The sequence below is a fragment of the Rana temporaria genome, chromosome 1, assembly GCF_905171775.1.
Source record: "Rana temporaria chromosome 1, aRanTem1.1, whole genome shotgun sequence".
NCBI lineage: Eukaryota > Metazoa > Chordata > Amphibia > Anura > Ranidae > Rana > Rana temporaria.
The window spans coordinates 68,421,363-68,442,514 of record NC_053489.1 but is presented as its reverse complement, the minus strand read 5'-3'; the positions used below and the strand labels follow the sequence as shown (position 1 = coordinate 68,442,514).

General features: G+C 38.6%; 1 protein-coding gene across 1 annotated transcript in view; it reads left to right on the top strand.

The window, feature by feature from the left end:
- FGF10 (fibroblast growth factor 10) overlaps positions 1-12,683 on the top strand; it is a 151,720-nt gene extending 139,037 nt beyond the window's left edge. Inside the window, exons 2-3 of the mRNA XM_040339167.1 lie at positions 8,462-8,565; positions 11,267-12,683. Of these exons, the coding sequence (XP_040195101.1) occupies positions 8,462-8,565; positions 11,267-11,458 (296 nt within the window). The 3' untranslated portion in view covers positions 11,459-12,683. The remainder of the gene's footprint in view (positions 1-8,461; positions 8,566-11,266) is intronic.
- Positions 12,684-21,152: the final 8,469 nt, after the last annotated feature.

The following is a 21,152-nucleotide window of genomic DNA, read 5'->3' as shown; positions in this document are numbered from 1 at the left end:
GTTTTCAGTTTTGGTCTATTAAATATATAATTGAAAGTGTTTTGATATGTCTGTTCCACAAGTGCAAAAAAATAACTGATTCTGTCAAATATTGCAAGTTGATAACTTCCTGTGTTCTCTGCCTCCGCTGACAGTTATCAGTTAGAACTGTTTCTAGCTCTCTCTGTGCACTACAGAAGAATGCCCCCCACACTCACACACCATTATTTATTAAGATCAGGAGATGCAGAGGTGTTAAGTAGTCCTGACACACTTCCTGTTTTAGGATGACAATGCTGCTCCTACATTAATACAGTATGGTAAGTAAGCTTTGTCACACTAGAACACAAAGTGCATTATCGGCAGGATCACCAGGTGAGGAACATCATCTAAAAAAAGAAAATCAATGCAGCCACCACATTTAATGGCTAGTAAGCTGGTTCCTAGGTATAGATACACTGGAGTTATTTACTGTTCAATTCTACTAAATACTTTCTTGGACTCCAGGCAGTACAGTACACCTTGGTTTGAGAGTAACTTTGGTTTGAGAGCGTTTTGCCAGATGAGCAAAATGTTTTAATATATATTGCCTTGATATACAAGCGATGTCTTGGTATAAGAGTAGCATCATGTCACAACTGAGTATTAAAGAGTAGAGAGGAGCCTCTAAGTGTAGCAATATGGTTAGATTTAATGAAGGTACAACATTTAGGAACTATTACTATTTCTACACTTAGAGGTGCCTCACTCTTTTATACCCTGTAAAAAAAAAAATGCTTTGATTTACAAGTGTTTTGGATTACAAACATGTTTCTGGAACAAATTATACTCGCAATCCAAGGTTTTACTGTAATGTGTGTTGAACAGAATGGCTTACTTCATGTCTATTAAAGGCATCCTGCTGACATAAACAAACTCACAAGTTAAAGTTTATCTAAAACCAAAGCTGTTTTTTTTTTTTTTTTTAATATAGCGTAAATAATGGTTAAAAAAAACATGTGTTATATTGTTTAGCTGACTGTGTCCCATTGGGTAAATTTACCCTAATTTCTGGTCCAAAAGACACAACAAAATGTTATCTAACGGTATAGTTTAGGTACCAGTCGTTAGAACGGCACCCATTTACTCTTTATCTTACCACCGAACCCCAGTCTCCCCCCTTTTTTCCCCCTCTCTTACTATTTCCCTACCATTCTCTTCACTTGACTTCCTTCTTTTACTTTATACCTTTAGTCTAGGGTCCTTTGGGACCACTCATCTACCATACCGCTTTATTCAAAATATGTCCTTTCAAGCATGGCAGTCTATTAAATATTTTTCTAATGGAGGACTTGGCAGGGAACAAGGTTCATTTCTGTACCTTTTTATTATGACATAAGTAGTGGCATAACATTTCTGCGCATCCATTACTGTATCTCCTCCATGCACACCAAAGTGTGCTATGTGTCGGTTTTGATGGCCATTGTTTGGTGTACTGTTCTACATGATTTGCTAAAAGACAAAATACAAATTTGTAAATGAATACCAGAAGACAAAACAAATTTTGAAAGCAAATTTCTCCAAAATTTGTGAAATCTGCTCTTAGATGGTTTACCACAACATGTGTCCCCATTGCAATATTAACCCTTCATTCCTGTGGCAAAGACAGGTCAACATTTTAATCCCAGTAACAATTGTCACTAAGACAAACAGAGAGGTTGGAGCTCCCCAATAGGGACAGACACTCAATGAAAACCTTTCACATGGTATAAAACTGAAAAAAAATGGCCTTAGATAAACTTTAAGTGAAAGTATAACTAAAGTTAAACATTTTTTTAATAACTTGTAAAGAGGGGGAGATTCACGCTGTCTATTGGTTCACTCTCTGGCTATTGTCACCGCTACAGTAAATGAAAGATAATAGAATATTTCATTGTTGTCATCAGAAAAGGAATACTGGGAAAATCTTCCATTTAGCAGCAGATCACAGGTGAATGTTGGGTGCACAGTTTCACCAATTAAGTTTATATTTGCAGATCCCACGATACCAGTCAGTTTTAGAGAAAGGACATTGCGGACAACACTTATCCGTATATGGGCTACTTCGTACATTTTACTAAGTTTGTGATTGCAGAAGTGATTTCAACCTGACCAGTTTTATTAACACTTAGGCACAGAAATTCTTCTTGCAAGGAAGACTCAGACTGCACAAAGTTACGGTCACTCCCATGGAAACAAGGAGAATGGGGCTCGGTTACAGGGTACCAAAATTTGTTGGATTCTAGAGATGTAAATCAGTAACACTTTACAGACCTGTTCCAATTGTTACTATTCCTTCATGATGGATGTTTGGATCAGTCCACTTCCCCAGCTGCAATTCATGGCACATCAAATCTAAAACAAATACTCCAGCCTTCTAAAAGGGAAAAGTAGGTTTATTTTTCTTTTACCGATAAATATAGAGCTATGTTCCGGCCTCCACTCCCACCCCATTTTATTGTGGCTGGAAGCCTTCAATAAACATCCCCTTTCTGGATGAAAAATTGAGCTAAAATGTCTTGCAGAACTTCACAATTTTATCCTTGTGTTAACTTTTTTTAAAATCCCAATAAATCTGATACAGATTGTTAGCTCTGGAAATTTACACCAACAATAACAGGCAGGGGAAATGGCACATGTGCAGAGCAAAACATTTTATTCCAAACAACTTTTCGTAGTTGTTTAAAAATTTTGACATCAATTCAGATGGAACATGAACTTCTAAGCAGGCTGTTTGGAACCAAAATGCTTCTTGATCTCTGATCTCTAGATAGTGTTTGAAGAATGAAGGAACATTGTGCCTCTCCGTCCCGGAAAAGTAAAAGATAATATAAGCTGCAAATTAATTGGCAGGCTTGGCAAATCCCATGAGACAGGTAGCCAAAGCTCTCTAGAAAACACAGTTGGCTACCAACTGTTTAAAATCGGTGTCAACGGATGCACATGTTCCTTAGCTTCCTAAAAGTGCTTGGTGGCTCTTAGATTGTCCCCTAAACATTCCTGAATCCTGTGTTTTTGTCCTGGGAAGAGGTTCAGAAAGCAAAGATCCACACTATGGATAAAGCAGAAGCAGAGAGATCTTTTCAGCTCAAGTTTATCCTCCTCTCTAGCAAGGAGAACATTGAGCACCACACTAGTGACATCACCAAATTTCACTCCAAATTTCAGAGGCAGAGGCAGCAATGCCTTTTGATGATCTCACATTGCAAATATACAGCTATGAGTCTGTAGACACAGGAGTACCTAGTGCATTGCTATTTTTCAGGAGAAATGCAAACCAAGAGGTTTCTGGGTCCTGCCTAGGCACAATTAACATTTATATATGTTCCCATTGCAGTAGAAGATCTTTTTTTTTTGTTTGTTTAAGTTTTGGTTTAATGTAAAAAAGTTTTAACTAGATATACAGTACATCTTAAACCTAAAACCTTCAATGAAACATGGTGGCTCCGTAGTAGCACATAAGCTTTGCAATACTTTGTCTTTTGGATTAATTTCCACTTGAGATCTGTCTGCTTAACATTTATATGTCCTCCCCATATTTACATAGTATTACATAGTTAGTCAGGTTGAAAAAATACACAAGTCCATCAAGTTCAACCATAAGAAATAAAATAATAATAATATTGTACAATCCCATATACCCAATTCTATACCCACAGTTGATCCAGAGGAAGGCAAAAAAAAAAAAACAGCAAAGCATGATCCAATTTGCTACAGCAGGGGAAAAAATTCCTTTTGGATCCCCCGAGAGGCAATTGGATATTCCCCTGATTAACTTTACCCAGTTATATTATGTACATTTAGGAAAGTATCCAGGCCTTTCTTAAAGCATTTTACTGAGCTGGCCAGAACCACCTCTGGAGGGAGTCTATTCCACATTTTCACAGCTCTTACTGTGAAGAAACCTTTTCATATTTGGAGGTGAAATCTCTTTTCCTCTAGACGTAAAGAGTGCCCCCTTGTTCTCAGTGTTGACCGTAAAGTGAATAATTCAACACCAAGTTCACTATATTGACCGCCTATATATTTGTACATGTTGATCATATCCCCCCCTTAATCTCCTCTTCTAAAGAGTGAATAAATTCAGTTCCTCTAATCTTTCCTCTTAGCTGAGCTCCTCCATGCCTCTTATCAGTTTGGTTGCCCTTCTCTGAACTTTCTCCAGTTCCCCAATATCCTTCTTGAGAACTGGTGCCCAAAACTGAACTGCATATTCCAGATGAGGTCTTACTAATGATTTGTACAGGGGCAAAAATATATATCTCTCTCTGGAGTCCATACCTCTCTTAATACAAGAAAGGACTTTGCTCGCTTTGGAAGCCGCAGCTTGGCATTGCATGCCATTATTGAGCTTATGATCTACCAAACCCCCAGATCCTTCTCCACTACGGATCCCTCCAGTTGTACTCCCCCTAGTATGTATGACGTATGCATATTCTTAGCCCCCAAGTGCATAACTTTACATTTATCAACATTAAACCTCATCTGCTACATAGTCACCCAATTAGACTATTAGCATTGAGAACGGCTTGTAAATTGGCGACATCCTGTAAAGACGTTATTCCACTGCATAGCTTGGTGTCATCTGCAAAGACAGAAATTTTACTTTTGATCTCAGACCCAATATCATTTATAAAGATATTAAAAAGTAAGGGTATTTTATTCAAGCTTTTCTTCAATGCTTCAGTTTTCCACCACAGTCCAAAAATATGCTGGTACATTGATTAGCTTGTACTTTCTGTGCTCTTGAGTATGTGCTACTCCCACAGGGGCTTTCAGCTGGGTTTAATAAAAAGACCTAGTGCTATATAAGAGTGTGCTAACTATGATAAAATATGCAATTGATTAATAATTACAGAAATAAGACGGTTTTAAGAGGAACGGTTAGAATTCATCATGCATTCACACATTGTTATGTAAGTGTTAGTGGAAATGTTTTATCAACTACTAAGCACTAACCCTGCTAATTACATTTTAAATTTCTCAAAATTAGAACTGCGAACTATTAATTTCCTCACTTTTGATATACATAATTGCAAAGTAAACAAGAGGGGCACACTATCAATGTTTTCACCCAAGATTCACATATTTTAACAAATCTTTTGATTATAAAAATGTGTGAATCTTGTCTGAAAGTTGTGTAACTCTTGAGTGAAAATTTTGCTAAATAGACCCCTAAGTTTTTAGTGTTCTAGCCTTGCAGTGTTGCAGTTCTGAGTTTGATTTCCACCCAGGACACTGCCCCAAGTTTATATCTGTGTTCTATGTTTGTGCTGGAATTTCTATTTAGAAGAAATAGATGGTAACCTATTTCTTTACCCACATCTTGCCAAGAAAACACATTGAATAATGACAGTAGGATGGCTATCCAAGCAGTTGCGGCAAGGTGACTTTACTTTGAAGGCAATAAACAAACATGGATAAATAAGCAGTAAACTCAAGACAGTTGCATTGAGCAGATATACACCCACAAGTGTGGTGGAATTTAAGGTCCACTATCTTTGGATATTTCACCTTCTCGGTAGAGCAGTAAAAGGCCTTACATATAAGAACCTTTTCTACCTTAAAAGAAGCCCACTACTATCATATGGCCAGAGTTCCTGGCTTAAAGCGGAGGTTCACCCTAAAATACAACTTTCTACCATGCCATTCAGCATACTAGCGTGAGCTACAGTATGCCTTTATTTATTTTTTTTCAGCTGTACTCACAGTTTAATCCGTTAGTTTCGTTTCACACTCCCCGCGAGGAGTAGGCGTTCCTATGAAGAGGGGAACATGATTGACGGCCGGCTATGGCGCGTCACGCTTCCCGAAAATAGCCGGAGTAGGACTCGGCTCTTCACGGCACTATACGGCGCCTGCGCACAGACTAGGAGCTGACTGCGCAGGCGCCGTGAAGAGCCAAGTCCTATTTTGGCTATTTTCGGGAAGCGTGACGCGCCATAGCTGGCCGTCAATCATGTTCCCCTCTTCATAGGAACGCCTACTCCCCGCGGGAGTCTGAAACGAAACTGTGGATTAAACTGTGAGTACAGCTAAAAAAATAAAAATAAAGGCATACTGTAGCTCACGCTAGTATGCTGGATGGCATCGTAGACAAAAACAATTTTTTTTTTTTAGGGTGAACCCCCGCTTTAAGTTGGGACTTAGGCACCTGCATTACACAATACAATTCCTGAAGTTAAAGAGTCCTAATAAGAGACCTTTTAATTGCCATTTGGTATGGGATGTAATATGTCAATGCTCCAACTTTCTTAAAGCATTCAGTGGGTGTACTCTTATCACCTTAAAATTGAACTTTTGCCAGCCTGAGGTTGTTCTGATATTTATATTTTCTTAACCGGTGGTAGTGAAGCTTTTACAATCCCTCACTGAACTCTGTAGCTGTAGGCACTGGGGAGAAATTCAAAATTAAAGTGCTTCTGCATCCTGATAGGCTACAGCAGAAGCACTTTAATTTTAAGCAGTTTAGTTCAGCAACAGTAAATTGGCAGCCTGACAGCTTTTTAATCTCCAACGAAAACAGGTATAGGTAAAGAGAAAGAGGAGTGCTGACACCCAATCTGAACAGCTTCCCTGCTTCTCTTGTCCACATTGCTCCACAGTGATTGCAGCTACAGCTGTCAGTGAGGGCTTGTTTTAAAGCTCATTTACTGTTGGTAAAGTTCTTCTGCTTTTATTACAAGCACAGTTCAAACATTACCTATAAGACATCTCTTGATTTAGCACTTATATTTTAGGGTTCTTAAAGGTAGGCACTTGTGGGCTTGCCTGTGTGGATATGCCCAAATTAGGTGGTAGAGCTTGGGCAGAATAAATGTAAAGCTTGCTGTGGCTTTTAAAATGTGAAAGGTTGGGAGGTATTCTACTAAACAGAATGGATACTTTGGGAGCATGCATTTGATAGATGTAGGAATAGTAAGGCTTGCTTTTGTTGCATTACGTAGCATATGGTTACAAAACTGCTAAAAGAGAAAACCAACACCAGTTACAGGCTTTCATTATTTGCCTTTAATGATTTTCAAATGCCATATGAAACTGCTTAACTCCATTTTTTCCCGTCATAATTTGCATCATTTTTTCCCATTGCATAATTTTATGACATTTTATAAAGGACATACTGTATATACAGGAGATAGATAATTTCTCAGAAGTAAAAATTAGTCCATCACCTGCTGGAAACGTAACAAAATCGTATGCGCCGACATCTTCATCTGTGTTATGCAAAAGAACTACTATGGTTGGAAATTACCTGTTAGTTTTGTTCCCCATAAAATAAGTGCTGTGGAAGCCCAGCTGTTTTACACATGCCGGCACTTCATCTGTTTATCATGTTACTTGTTTGGCGTGTTTGGCAGAACACCATAGTGTGAAAGAGTGTGCCGCTGAAGTATGTTAAGCATTCAGCGCGTTTTGTTGGCAGAAGTAACTGGTTAACTCAGTTTTTTCCCTGTAATCTTTTGGTTATTGACACCAGCAAAACATGTTCAATACGCCTGCAGCTATTGAACGCATATGTCTGTCTGACTTGGTAGAGCGGTGGCCCTGTTTGCTCTTACAATACTTCCCCTTCCTGTTCACTGCCCTGCTGTCACATGATCCCATAGATGACAAACCCAAGATCTAATTCTGCCCCAACATTTTTTTTTTAAGTGTTAGCTTATAAAAAGTAACATCTTGAAAAGGTTTGAAATAATTTATTGTGTGTGGCAGAAAGAACATATGCCCCTCTACACCCAAAGGCGTGGAGTTTATTCACAAAGTAGATTGCTGCCTCAAGTTGTACCTTCTGTGAAGGAGTGTACTTAGCTTAGAATGCTGTTTATAGGAAATAGAAAGAGGGACTGTGGAAGTGGATTGGGTCAGTGGCTTTAGGTTTGTGGACACTTTACTGTTTTCTTTTTCGAGGAAACCTTGAGATAAGATTTTGTACAAAACTCCCAGTTTGACAATCTATAATTTTATTCTTTGCTATGGCCATCAGCTTTGGTTTGTGCATCCTATATAGGTATCCCTTGAATCAAATTCATGCCTAGCTCATGTAGGGAAAAGCAAAAGGTTTGCTTTAATTAAGTCTCCACTGCCTAGCAAGACATTCTGATCTTTTTTTCATGCCCTTTTGACAGGGTGAAGGAATGGAGCACCTGTGTAAGCTCTGATTCATTATAGTCAGAGCTTACACTGGACTGAGGACTCTTTCCCTATCCTCATTTGATAACACTGGGCCAATCACCAAGTATCAGCACTGAGATTAAGGGAAATTAGTTACATGCTGCTCTATACCCAGAATTACAGGTTCTGTTGGGTAAGTGGGGGTCATTAAAGCAAGCCTTTTGCTTTGTACAACATTAGCAAAGCATGTTTGCTTTAACAGTGAGTTTAAAAATAAAAAATGTATATTTTGCATTTATCATTGATGGACAGGTAGATAACATGTTCTGTTTATATCTTTCTCCCATTTTAGGTATATTGGAGATAACATCGGTGGATGTAGGGGTTGTGGCAGTGAAATCCATTAACAGCAATTATTATTTAGCCATGAACAGAAGAGGCAAAGTCTATGGTTCTGTAAGTAACTATAATTTGTTTATTAATTTATTTATTTATTCCATATTAATCAGATTTGTTTTTTAAAGGGGTAGAACCTCAGTCTCGCCAAGACAGAAAGTGAAGAGAAATCTGAGTTCTGACAGTTGTCTCTGGGACAGGCGTTAAGGGAGATTGCTCAGTAGGGACACCTGTCCTGGGACAGCTGTTAGAGTTGGGTTTTCCCTTCACTATCTCTAGAGAAATCTCCACACGGGGGGGTGTACAGACAGCAGTCAAAAACCTAAAGACCTGAAACATTTTGTTTGGTGCTCCTACGATGATGTAGGAACATGTGAAGATGCGATAAGAGGCTTTAGACACCAAAGTGACAGAAGCATCCCATTACTACTAATATTTATTAAGGAACTCTATTGGGTGACAGTCTCCTATCCATGATATTCCTGACAATGCTGCTGTTTCTCTAGGGAGAAGAAGAGATTGAATATGTTAAAAAAAAGCCTTGTTGTTTCCCCCTAAAAAAAAGTGGAACTAGGGATATCCACGGCAAGCTTCTCCCAACCCTCTCCATAGACCCAGAGGGGAACGTTCATCCAAGCCAAATGTTTTTGCTCAGTGTCCGGCTAGCATACTCTATAGAGATAGCTGAGGGCAGCTGGATCTACCCAGAACAGTCAACCAGCCTCATGTGTCTAAAATATTCTGCCATCTTTGTTGATACCCATGCTGCAAGTATCCATTCTCCTTAGGGCAATGGTAACACATGCTAAACAAACCAGCAGGGAGCACTTGTGTTAATGGGTGGCACCATTCTGCCGCCTTAATTCAAAATTATTAGGGTAGAGTGCTGCCAAGGAATCAATAGTAAAGCATTTCTTCATACAAAAGGTGCAACGCTAAAAATTGACAGACAGTCCTTGACAAGAAATTCAACAAAAAGAGTCCAATAAGTGTGGGGTTCGAAATTGAAAATCTTATGAGAGATGCTCCACTGACAGATGCACACACACACACTGGGGGTTATTTACTAAAGAAAAATCCAATTTGCACTGCAAGTGCACTTGAAAGTGCACTTGGAAGTGCAGTCGCTGTAGATCCGAGGGGGACATGCAAGAAAAATAAAAAAACAGCATTTTAGCTTGCACATGATTGGATGATAAAATTAGCAGAGCTTCCCCTCATTTCAGATCTACCCCTCAGATTTACAGCGACTGCACTTGTAGTGCAAAGTGGATTTGCCTTTCGTAAATAACCCCCACTTACCCTTACTATCCAGAGTGGACCACTACATACAGTGGTCGAATGCACTTGTTACAGAATCCAATCGATCGAACAACAGCACTCTTGTACAGATTCAACTTCATATGGCCCTCAATGGATGTATCGTTCCACCATAGGTAAAAAATGCACTTCATAGTGTAATGCATTCAATGTAAAATTGATTAAAATCCAGCAAACTCACTCATCACAGGAAAGGTAAAAACGTGCATGTACATCAATAATCCACAGGGCAATGTCTCCAACCATCAAGATGGCTGACCCCCAAACTTGGCAGCACCACGTGAAGTCATTTATTTTTACAAAGCAAATATTCTTTTGCACACTGGTACTGACTAGTATTCAGAATTTCTTTCCTCCATCAGTTTTTCTTACTCATGCAACTTTTGCGACCCCAGTGGTGGTGGATAGGGGCAGAGAAGGGGAAAACAAGGAAGCTGTGCAGGCACCCGATGTGCTCCTTATTAACCAAATACATTATTAGACTTTAGGACATTGGTGGCTGGCATGCACGGTGCCCAAGGTTGTAATGCTGTACAATTAAAACTTGTGTCTAAGGCCTCGTACATACGACCTCGTACATACGAAACTCGTCGGTAAAGACACATCGTTTTCCTCGACGAGTTCCTTGTTAGGCTTGTCGAGGAACTCGACAAGCTTGCTTTGCGAACACACTGTCAAGACAAAATCTTCTCGTTCTCAAACGCGGTGACGTACAACACATAGAATGGCTGGGGAAGTTCGATTCCACTGGCACAACCCTTGGGGCTGCTTTTGCTAATCTCATGTTACTGCGTGTTAAGTAAAAGTTTGGTCGGAGACGATTTGCACTTTTCAGTCTGTTACAGCGTGAAAAATATGTTATCTCCATTACAAATGCTACTTTTACTCCCGTCTCATACTTTATTCTGAGCATGCAAGGGTTTCTTAGCATACACACGTTCGAGTTTCTTGTCGAAAACCAGCTAGACGAGGAACACGGCGGGGAAATGAGACTCCCGTTGAGAAAAAAAGAGAACTTGTTCTCTTTTTTCCTCGTCGAGTTCCTCGACGGTTTCCTTGATGAAAAACATACACACGACCGGTTTCCTCTGCAAAAAAAGCTCTGCCACCAAGTTTCTTGATGGATTCTGTCGAATTTCTCGGTCGTGTGTACGAGGCCTTAGTCTTGGTGTGGCTTGACCTACATGCCAGCAGCTTGTTGACAATCTTTGAGCAATTTGGGGCAATTTTTTGACATTTTGCCACAGCGCCCCTGAAGAACCCAAACAGCACCCCGGTTGAAAAAGCCTGTTCTGGACTATTTTTGACATTTTTGTTATTTTGTGTTGTTTAAAAGTATCCATCCTAATAAAACAAATTGTGTTTGTACATGCAAATTCTTGTAAGTCCTCTGTATACTCATCTGTTTTTTCATTATGTTCTATCTCTTTAATATTTACAGAAGGAATTTAACATTGACTGTAAACTAAAGGAGAGGATAGAGGAGAATGGTTATAATACCTATGCATCTCTAACCTGGAAGAACAATGAGAGACAAATGTTTGTGGCACTAAATGGTAAAGGAACCCCAAAAAGAGGACCAAAAACAAGAAGGAAAAGCACAAATGCTCACTTTCTTCCTATTCCTCTATAGCTTCACATGAAGGATTTGCTAACAAAGACCTACAGAGAACATTCTAAAGGGCTTCAACACTTCGACACAAAGAGGAAAACCAGTTGTGGAGTTCACAAGCGTACCAAGTCTTCCAGAGGCTGTTTCTCCAGTGCCGCGTTCCTGCAAGCGGCCAGTTCGGATAAAATAAAAGCTAGCCGCCCGTTTGAAGAATGTTATTTGTTGTGTGTACAATGCTGTTTAAAGGACGAGAGACAATCATGCAGATGATCTTCCGGGAAAGTTATTTATGGAATACAAACTTAAATCAAAGATCTTCTTTTCTCATTCAGACCCAGCGATCCAGCGAGCAGACAGACACGCAAAGCATTTGCTGAAAGTACTTGGGTCAAATTGACAACAATGATGGATATTTTTTTTTGAAGAGACATCCACAAGAATGTATGGGATTAAGATGTGTAAACACGTGCAAACTGTTCTAACAAAACAAATAATGTGGTATTCCCGTGTATTCTATGTACTGCGTCCCAACCCCCACCCCACTGCCTTTGTGTTCCTTTGTAAGTTATTTATTTAATAGAATGTTTAATATGTGTTTTCAGTGTTTAAAGCTGAGTGTCTGCATTTGTGCATCATTTTTTTTCATTATCCTAGAGAGATTGTTCTTTCTGCTTTAACATCCTAAGAACTGACAAAGTTTCAGAAAAGACGTTTATGTGAAAATTAAGAAAACGCTTTTTGTTGGTTGGTCATGTAGGTGTTTTAAAGAAGAACTCCAATCATAAAACAAAAATCTCTAAATGGCACACAAAATTTTTTTTTTTTTATTCATTACTCTTTTGATTGTATCTTCGCTCCATGTTTTACCATATATGGCTGCTTTTTCTAGAAGACTAGGACTCAGTGATCTAAGACTGCAGTTTTGTCACTGAAAAGTTCCCAGCCCACTGCCCAAAGCATTCCTGAACTCTGTGTCCTGCCTACGTACTTGCCTCAACCACTCCCAGTGCATAAGACGTGAGTACTACAGGTAGTACAAGCCAGTGGTCTCCAAACTGTGGCCCTGGGGCCAGATGTGTCCCTGTGTTTGCTTTTATCCAGCCCTTGGGGCATTATTCCCCCCTCCGTCATCAACGGTGGGGCATAGGTCCTGCCACTGACACCAATGATGAAGCACTAATTTTCCCACTGATACTATTGATGGGGTACTATTCCTCCCATTGATAACAATAATTGGACACTATTCCTCCCATTAATACCAATGATGGGGCACTTTTCCTCCCATTGATACCAATGATAGGGCACTATTCCTCCCACTTACACCAATGATGGGGAACTTTTCATCCCATTGATACCAACGATGGGGCACTATTCCTCCCACTAACACCAATGATGGGAAAAAATATATCTCCTTCTGATGCCAATGATGGGGCATTATTCCCCCCTCTAATGCCATAGATGGGGCATTGTTCACTCCCACTGATGCCAGGACCCTTTCTTCTCCCACTGGTCACAGTTCAGCCCCCCTAAAGTTTGAAGTACAGTAAACGGGTCCTTTGTTTGTAAAGTGTGGAACCAATGAATGGGACATTGTTTACTTACACTGATGCCAGGGACTTTTTTCTCCCACTGGTCACAGTCCACCCCCCCCCTAAAGTTTGAAGGATAGTAAACTGGCCCTTTGTAAAGTTTGGAGACCACTGATATGAGCCATAGATGGGTGTTTATGGCAATCTACCTGCTCTGCCCATTGTATTTTCAATTACAAGCCTGATATTTCAGGTGTAGGACAATGGTTGATGTTAATTAAATATAGAGAAGGAGTGGTATTAGTACCATTAAAAATAGCTAGTGGTTTAACTATATATGGGCTCAACTGAGATTTTAGATTTCCCTGGACCTCTTCTTTGTGGCAAAATATGGTTATCCTTTTACAGTTCTGAATAAAAAAAACGGCTCACATTATCATCTTAAAGTACAATTTTTTTTTTAGAAAGACATTAACAACTGCCTTTTACAAAAGAGGAATAATAAAGTATTGTTCTCACAGTTTTTACCGGCGCTGGACAAAGGGGCCAGTAGATTGCTGAGGTTTTACAATTTCACCAGAGATTAGTTTTACTCATATATTCTAATTTTTTACTGTTTATACAGCTGCAGCCCTGGTGACATACACTTTTAATCCTGCCAGTATCAATAATTAATTGTAACACATTAATAGGAAAAATCAGGTGTAGGCTACAGAGGGCATCAGTGAGCTCACCCAGGATACAATTGCATGCAACCTGTTCAAATTGAGTGATCTTTTCTTTGGCAAACTTCAGAAAAGGAGGGCAAAAAAAAAATAGGTCAAACATCCGACTCAAAGCATCCCTATGACAGAATTTAAGGGGCCAAAAAATAAGGCAATTAAATATTTTACCTTTATAAGTTAAAATAGCTAGTAAAAATCACTGCTATGATTTAGCAAACCTGACAACCCTTTCTGGGGGCTGGTAAATCTGCCTACAAAAATTATAATTGGCACCTAACCTTTTAAAACATTGTTTATGGAAATACCTTGTGTTTGGCTCCTTAATTGTCTCTGCTGGCATATTATTTATTTTCCAGTTTCTCCACCCTTTGGTTGGGCTTGGGCTTGTAGACCTCTAAAAGATGGGACTAGCTGGGTCATATTATTTAAGCGGCTTGCTGGCTGATAGCTCCAAGTTAGGGGAATATCTCTAGAGATATGAGACATGACGTACACTGATTACAGCATATCTGGTGGTGTTGTTCTTCCATCATCACTCTCATCAGCCACAGTTGCCACAAGTGGTATCGCAGTGACATATGGCATTACGATTAGTGGATGTTTTTGCAGAAAGTCCATGGGACAGATGGCTTTTAATATGCCTGTGTGCAAACAATTGGTCACCATTGTAGCAACTATCTCTGTTGTATATGGTTGATCGTTTTCTCTTGTGGCATGAATTATAACAAAATCATATATACCGCTTTTTATTATAGTACAGTATGTACCTCTTTTAGATTGTATAAACAAATTGTCTCAAGTGTAAAGATGCAATGTATAATGTCTGCTTGAAAGATGCAGTTGACACTTTCTGAGTACGTTATATTGATGATTTACGTGCAATTTTCCATCTTCGTAGAACAGAGGACTCCTCTGTATCAAGATAAATCAGTTATCCTTGGGTATTTAAAAAAATTTAAACAGGGAGAAGTAAGTTCTAAAAGTAAAAAATAAATAAAAATTAAATAAATATATAATTATGGACTTCTCCCAGATGTTGCATAGTATTTATCTTGCTACAGAGTACTTATATATTTTCTACCACTAAAAAAAGTTTAATCATATAAATTTTGCAAATGGTTATTTCATCCACTAGAAAAAAGGTCCATGCTAAAGAGGGTTTAAAGCTTGCTGTGCATCGTTCTGACAAATGGCATGTTTTAAAAGAACCTTAGAGCTCAGTTTTCTTCACTTGAATCTGTAGTAAAATTTACAAACAACAAAAAGATTAAGCTCAATAAAAAATGAAAATGAAACTTTTTCTCAAAACATAATCTGTTTCGTTCTTTTATTTAAAAATTGCAGTTTTCTGGTAGGGATAATAATAATAAGAAGAAAAATAGCAATAATATTTCTATATTTATATTTAGACCGTCTTATAGTGTTTCTAAATGGGTATTACCACTTAATTTTTTAAAGACAATGGGGAAAACCAATTGGAAATGCCACTAAATATGTTATTAAAGGACCATCCTTGTATCCTAAAGCCTCATACACACGACCGAGAAACTCGACGTGCGAAACACATAGTTTTCCTCGTCGAGTTCCTTGCCAGGCTGTCGAGGAACTCGACATGCCAATTTTCTCCATTCCCGTCAAGGAAATAGAGAACATGCTCTCTTTTTGGCTCGTCGAGTTTCTCGACAGTTTCCTCGACGAAAATGTACACACGACCGGTTTCCTCGGCAAAAAAATATCTCCCAGCAAGTTTCTTGCTGTTTTTTGCAGAGAAACTCGGTCGTGTGTACGAGGCTTAAGTCAATGTTTCAACTATTGTTTTCAATGTTTCAACTATTGGGGTTTGGAAAATATACATTTCAAAAATAAAGGGTCAATAAATATAAATGTAATACTTTCATTAACATTTACTTTAAAACATTTAAATGTCTCAGGGGTTTACCACAGCTGAAAATACTTCAATATCAGATATGTACTTATTAGATAACCATTTAGGACCCATTCACATCTGCCAGTTCTGATGCAATTTTTTTATGTTATTGTGCTTTACAGCATTTAGAATGGCCTATCAACACATGGCAAAAGAAAAAAAAAATAGATTTTTTTTTTGTTTTAACACACATTGGTACGGCAATACACATCACTCTGCAATACACAGTAAATTATAAAAGGGAGTACAAGGACTTCTCAAGAGTGATGCTGCTCCTTCATTATCAACTGGGATAAATACTGGACTAGGCTTTATTCCCTGACTGCAGTTCAGTCTGCAAAAAAGTTTAGGTTCTGGTTGTGCCCTACAAAAAAGTTTTCAAGACTACCTGTACAGAATTTGGTATCCAATGTTGGCTAAAACATTTAACATATACCCATTTCAAATGAATTCTTGTTTGCTTGGAGTTCAGTTTTCAGTAATGATGCTTTTGTAGGAGATATTTTTTTCTACGTTAATTTCCCTAATTTGTAATATTGTAGATGAATACAGACATCTGACCCTTGCAATTCTCAGTTGACTTAAAATGATGAATATTGCAAAACTAAATATAATATCAAACATATCAGTTTCTATGCAAACGTGGGAACATTTAAATACAATTTTAGTAAAGATTTTAGGAAAATTAAGGTTCTACCACACACTGGTGCAGCTCTGCATGGTAGCCAATCAGCTTCATACTTATGCTTGTTCAATTAAGCTTTAAAAAGGAAAAAAAAAAAAATGAAAGTTGATTGGTTTCTGTGCAGAGCTGCACCAGATGTTGCACTCTCCAGAATTAGTAAATCGACCCCAATACATAGAAGAAACAAGAAAAGTTACTTCTACCGAGCTGTCTTGTCAAGTATTGTAAAGATCAACATAAAGTGCAGTAACTCATAGCTGCTATTCAGATTTCAGTTTACCGCTGTTGTTAGAAAGGTTTTAGTAGTGGTGTATCATGGGAATCCAAAGAAACCAATCATATTTCAGAAATGTGTTCTGACTATTATTTTTTTCTTATTGGTTGCTATCGATTACTGTTCTTTGTTATGCAGTATTTACAGAATTGTGGGTGATGTAAATTATATACATTTTGGCGATACAGGTATGGGAGTAAATATACAGAAATGTCTTACTCATAATGTTATGGAACCTAAATAAAGTAATTAATTGCTGCTTCTTTATATAGAACAATACTATGCATGAACAGGTGTATACCCTGTTATCCATAATGCAGACAATGACATGGTGTAACACAACAGAGCGAATATGGCAGGACAATGCATTCTAAGGAAAGAAGTGGGTTTACACAGAGGCCAACCAATATGCATTATATACAGTATAATGGTCAGTTAAAGTGGTTGTAAACCTCTGAAATGAAAAATGAACAAAGCATTTCTTGGTGTAATGTGTACTTGCCTTGATCCAAAACACCAAGTGTGATTTCTGTGCCCTCTCTCATCCCTCTGCTATCTACAAGAGTCACCTTTGACAGTCTATGCTGACACCATAGAACTCTGGAGAGACAGCAGGTGATTGACAGCCTTTACATGTTTCCCTATGAGACTGCCTAGAGGGGTTGTGTGTCCATTCCTTCCACTCAGGTCTCAGATTGCAATCAGCTCCCTGCTCTATGCTATGCAGTGTGGGACACTAGATCCCTGCCCCCTGACTGTTGAAGCGCAGGAATGTGTAAAATGTGTGCTTTAGGAGACTGGGGAGGAGAGGGCTGTAGATAAACAGGTTTAACTTATGTAGACAGATCTATTTAATCTCTACGTATCACCCGAGGCGAGTGACTTCACTGGGTATATGTTAGGGTTTTCAGCCACTTTAACACAGTTTTTTTTAGAGCTTTGTACACTGTGTAAAATCACAAGATCAAGCTTCTTATTTGGCCTCTTTTACGGGAGAATGAATAAAGGGTTCTGTACACTTTCTGAAATGAAAATCCCACAGCTGGTAAACCCTTGGCAGAATGGCATTTCAGACACTGAAACTGTCTAGTTCTTCAAATTTTGGAAATATGCCTTAAAGCTGATCTTAGAGCACATATTAAAATAAGGTTAACTTGGTACGACTTTTGTTGTCGGAAAATTTGAGAACCAGCTCTCAAATTTTTGTTGTCGGAAATTCCGACAGCAAATGTCCGATGGAGCCTATGCACGGTCGGATTTTCCGACAACAAGCTCACATCAAACATTTGTTGTCGAAAATTCTGACCGTGTGTACGCGGCATAAGATCTGCAAATACGTTTTATATTTATGTTGTTGCTATGCAAATATTTTAGGTATTTATCAAGACATAGTTGAGCTGTTTCAGGAAAACTTTAGAAAAAGACCAGGATTCTCCTTTAGTTTTATGGAAATTTTAAACAAGAATTCTGATTCGACATTATAGGCATCAACACTACTCCCTGGTTTTCTTTCACTTTCACTAATCATCCTTAATATGGTTTAAACACCATGTTAACGGAACATTACAACAGATCTCCTGTCTCATTATGCCTCTAATGAGGACCATAATAGTCTTTTCCTAACTTAAAACATAAAGTGATGATTAGTCCCTACCAAAGAAAAACAACACAGTAATATTGTTTCGAACTTATTCTTGCTAATAAAAACACTTTATCCCTCTTTGCCCTGGATTACATAACAAATAGTAAAAGTGTAACACCAAGACAGTCATTTCCCTTTCAGGTCATTACCAGAATGCCTGCTGGCATTGGGCCTTAAAGTGTTACTAAACCCACAACAGTAAAATCAGTGTGTATATGCACTAAAGCATGCTTGTTATACTCACTGTGGAACCTAAGGGGTTAATCCTCCGCACTGTGTAAAAAGGCGGTTTGATCCTGTCTTCTCCGACCCTCCCCTTCTTCCACTGTTCCCAATCCATCTGCTGATAAGACAGAGCCTTTGGAGTCACTCTGCACATGCTGAGCTTGGTGGTTTTTTTTTGGGGTGTATGTGATCAGCACAGGGCCAATCAGCACTGTCCAGGCAGAAGGTCAGGGGTCCTGCAACTTTATAGGACAGTCAGAGTAGAACAAAAACTCCTGCCACATGCTTCAACCAGACACTGATAGAAGTCACAAGACTGCTATATACTGCTGATGAGAAAAAGTATTTAGCAGTTTATATGTACTAAAATAATTGCATTTCCATGTTCTGTGTACTGTGGGAGATCAGATATAGTGAATGCTGGGTCCTGGGTTTAGTAACACTTAAGGTGTGACACATAATGGCTTATCTTTTTCCTAAAATCAATCAATTACAGGATCTTAAATGAAAAACAAAATCTACCTGGGTTCCATTGACATGGGCAACATGCAGCTTTTTACTTTAAATCAGTTTAGAGTCACCGATTTTGACATCTGAACTTGAAGCAACTTGAGTCCCGCATTGATCTCTTCAGCCTGAGTCTCACCTAGATCCCTTAAAGAGGAAGTAAAGCCTTAAAAAAACAAAACAAAAAATATCCTGCAAGAGAAAGACATACTGAGCTAGTATTAAGCCTCGTACACACGACCGAGAAACTCGACGGGCTAAACACATCGTTTTCCTCGTCGAGTTCCTTGTTAGGCTGTTGAGAAACTCAACAAGCCAATTTTCTCCATTCCTGTCAAGGAAATAGAGAATATGCTCTCTTTTTGGCTCGTCGAGTTTCTCGACAGTTTCCTAGACGAAAATGTACACACGACCGGTTTCCTCTGCAAATCTCCCAGCAAGTTTCTTGCTGGTTTTGTCCGAGAAACTCGGTCGTGTGTACGAGGCCTTACACTCACCTCTGATCGAAGCCCCCGCAGCCATCCTCGTACACCGCTCGGGCCGCCGACATCTCTCTCGGGGATTACTTCCGGGTATCGCGGTTTCGACACTGATTGGCCGGAGCCGCGATGACGCATCTCCCGCACATGTGCACGGGAGCCTTAATCTAGGCTTACCTGTAGGTAGAAGTGGTTGTAACGGGTTTACAACCACTTTAGAATCACTCCAGGCCTGCTCAGTTATTTCCTTACTTGTGTTAGAAGGACACAAATATCCCTCTTTTATATTTTATTACATTTTTGGTTGTTACAGATTAGCATGATCTAGGCAAAATGCATTGTTTACAGGTCATGTTGCCAACATCGTTTTTATACCTCTCGACATTTTATAACAAAAAAAATGTTATTACAGTGCGATGCCTGGCTGAGAAGAACTCAAAGGCAAGCATTTATTCTACAACCCCTGACCCCACATTAATCCCAAGAGTGTGAGACACTTTTTTATGTTCCTGGTGACTGACACAGCTATCCCTGGAAGTAGAATGCAATTTTCGAGTTGGTGCAACTACATTCTGATGCCTTTCAGGTGGTGCTGAGAAGACATTATTGAGCTCCATTCTTGATTCTACCAAACCTCACAGCAAATATAACCATATTTGGTCACAGCTGTATTCTTTTTGCCAAGCCAAAAATATCTGCAAGTTCTATGCTGAGATTATCTATCCACATTTTTAATAAAAAGTATGTAGGTAACTGAATCCAACTACATAGAAACTAGATTAAACCAACATGCAACCCAATCAGATTTTTCAACATTTGCTTAAGCATTCTTTTTGTTTAGAACAAATAGATGTTGACAGCTCATACCCCGCAATATATCAAATTTTTCATGTTGTACTCCATGAAAGAAGACCTTCTGTTTAGCATCTTTTGTGCTGCCGGTTAAAGATTGTTATAGCCTAATAATATTATTTTCTTTGAAACACTTTTGGGGTTGACTTTAAAGGAACTAATTATCACCAGTGGTCAAGTGAACCTACTTCAAATGCTCGGTCACATACAGGGGGGGGGGGGGGGAATAACAGGGACGCCCCCTGTAAGTGATGGATGTTTGAAGCACACATAGGTTCACCTACCAAGAGTGAAAATTACCCCTCTGGTAAAACCTCCCTCTTTATGTGATAATAGGATATTATATTGATGCTGCAGTTTTATCTTCAAATTACTTGTAAAATAAATTTTTAAAAAAAGTATGTTTTATTTTTATTCTTTGGAAACTGTATTTTGGTACAAAATGAGACTTACTAATGTGTCTTTACTAAAAAAAAAAAAAATAACCTCCTAGAAATGCTGTTATTTTTTTTTTGTTTTGTTTTGTTTTTATAAGTTATTTGAGTCAATGCTTTTTACCAGCACTTCCAATGTAAAATCTTTTTATTTAAATATTAGCTGTTTAAAAGAAGCTTTTCCCGTAAACTGCAAAATGGTTAGATTGTGCCGTCTTCCTCAATAAAGCTGTTAATGTAAGTCTTTGTGTGAGATCAGTATATTGTGGCGTTTCTATTTATTACTTACTCATTTCTTACTCATGGCTTTTATATACCTTTTAAAATATTTTAGATTTATTTTATTTACTCATCTGTGGATGATTTATTTTCTTCCCACTGCTGTGTATAGTCATAGCGAAGTCGTAGAACAAGCAAAAGTAGGGCAAAGAAAAGT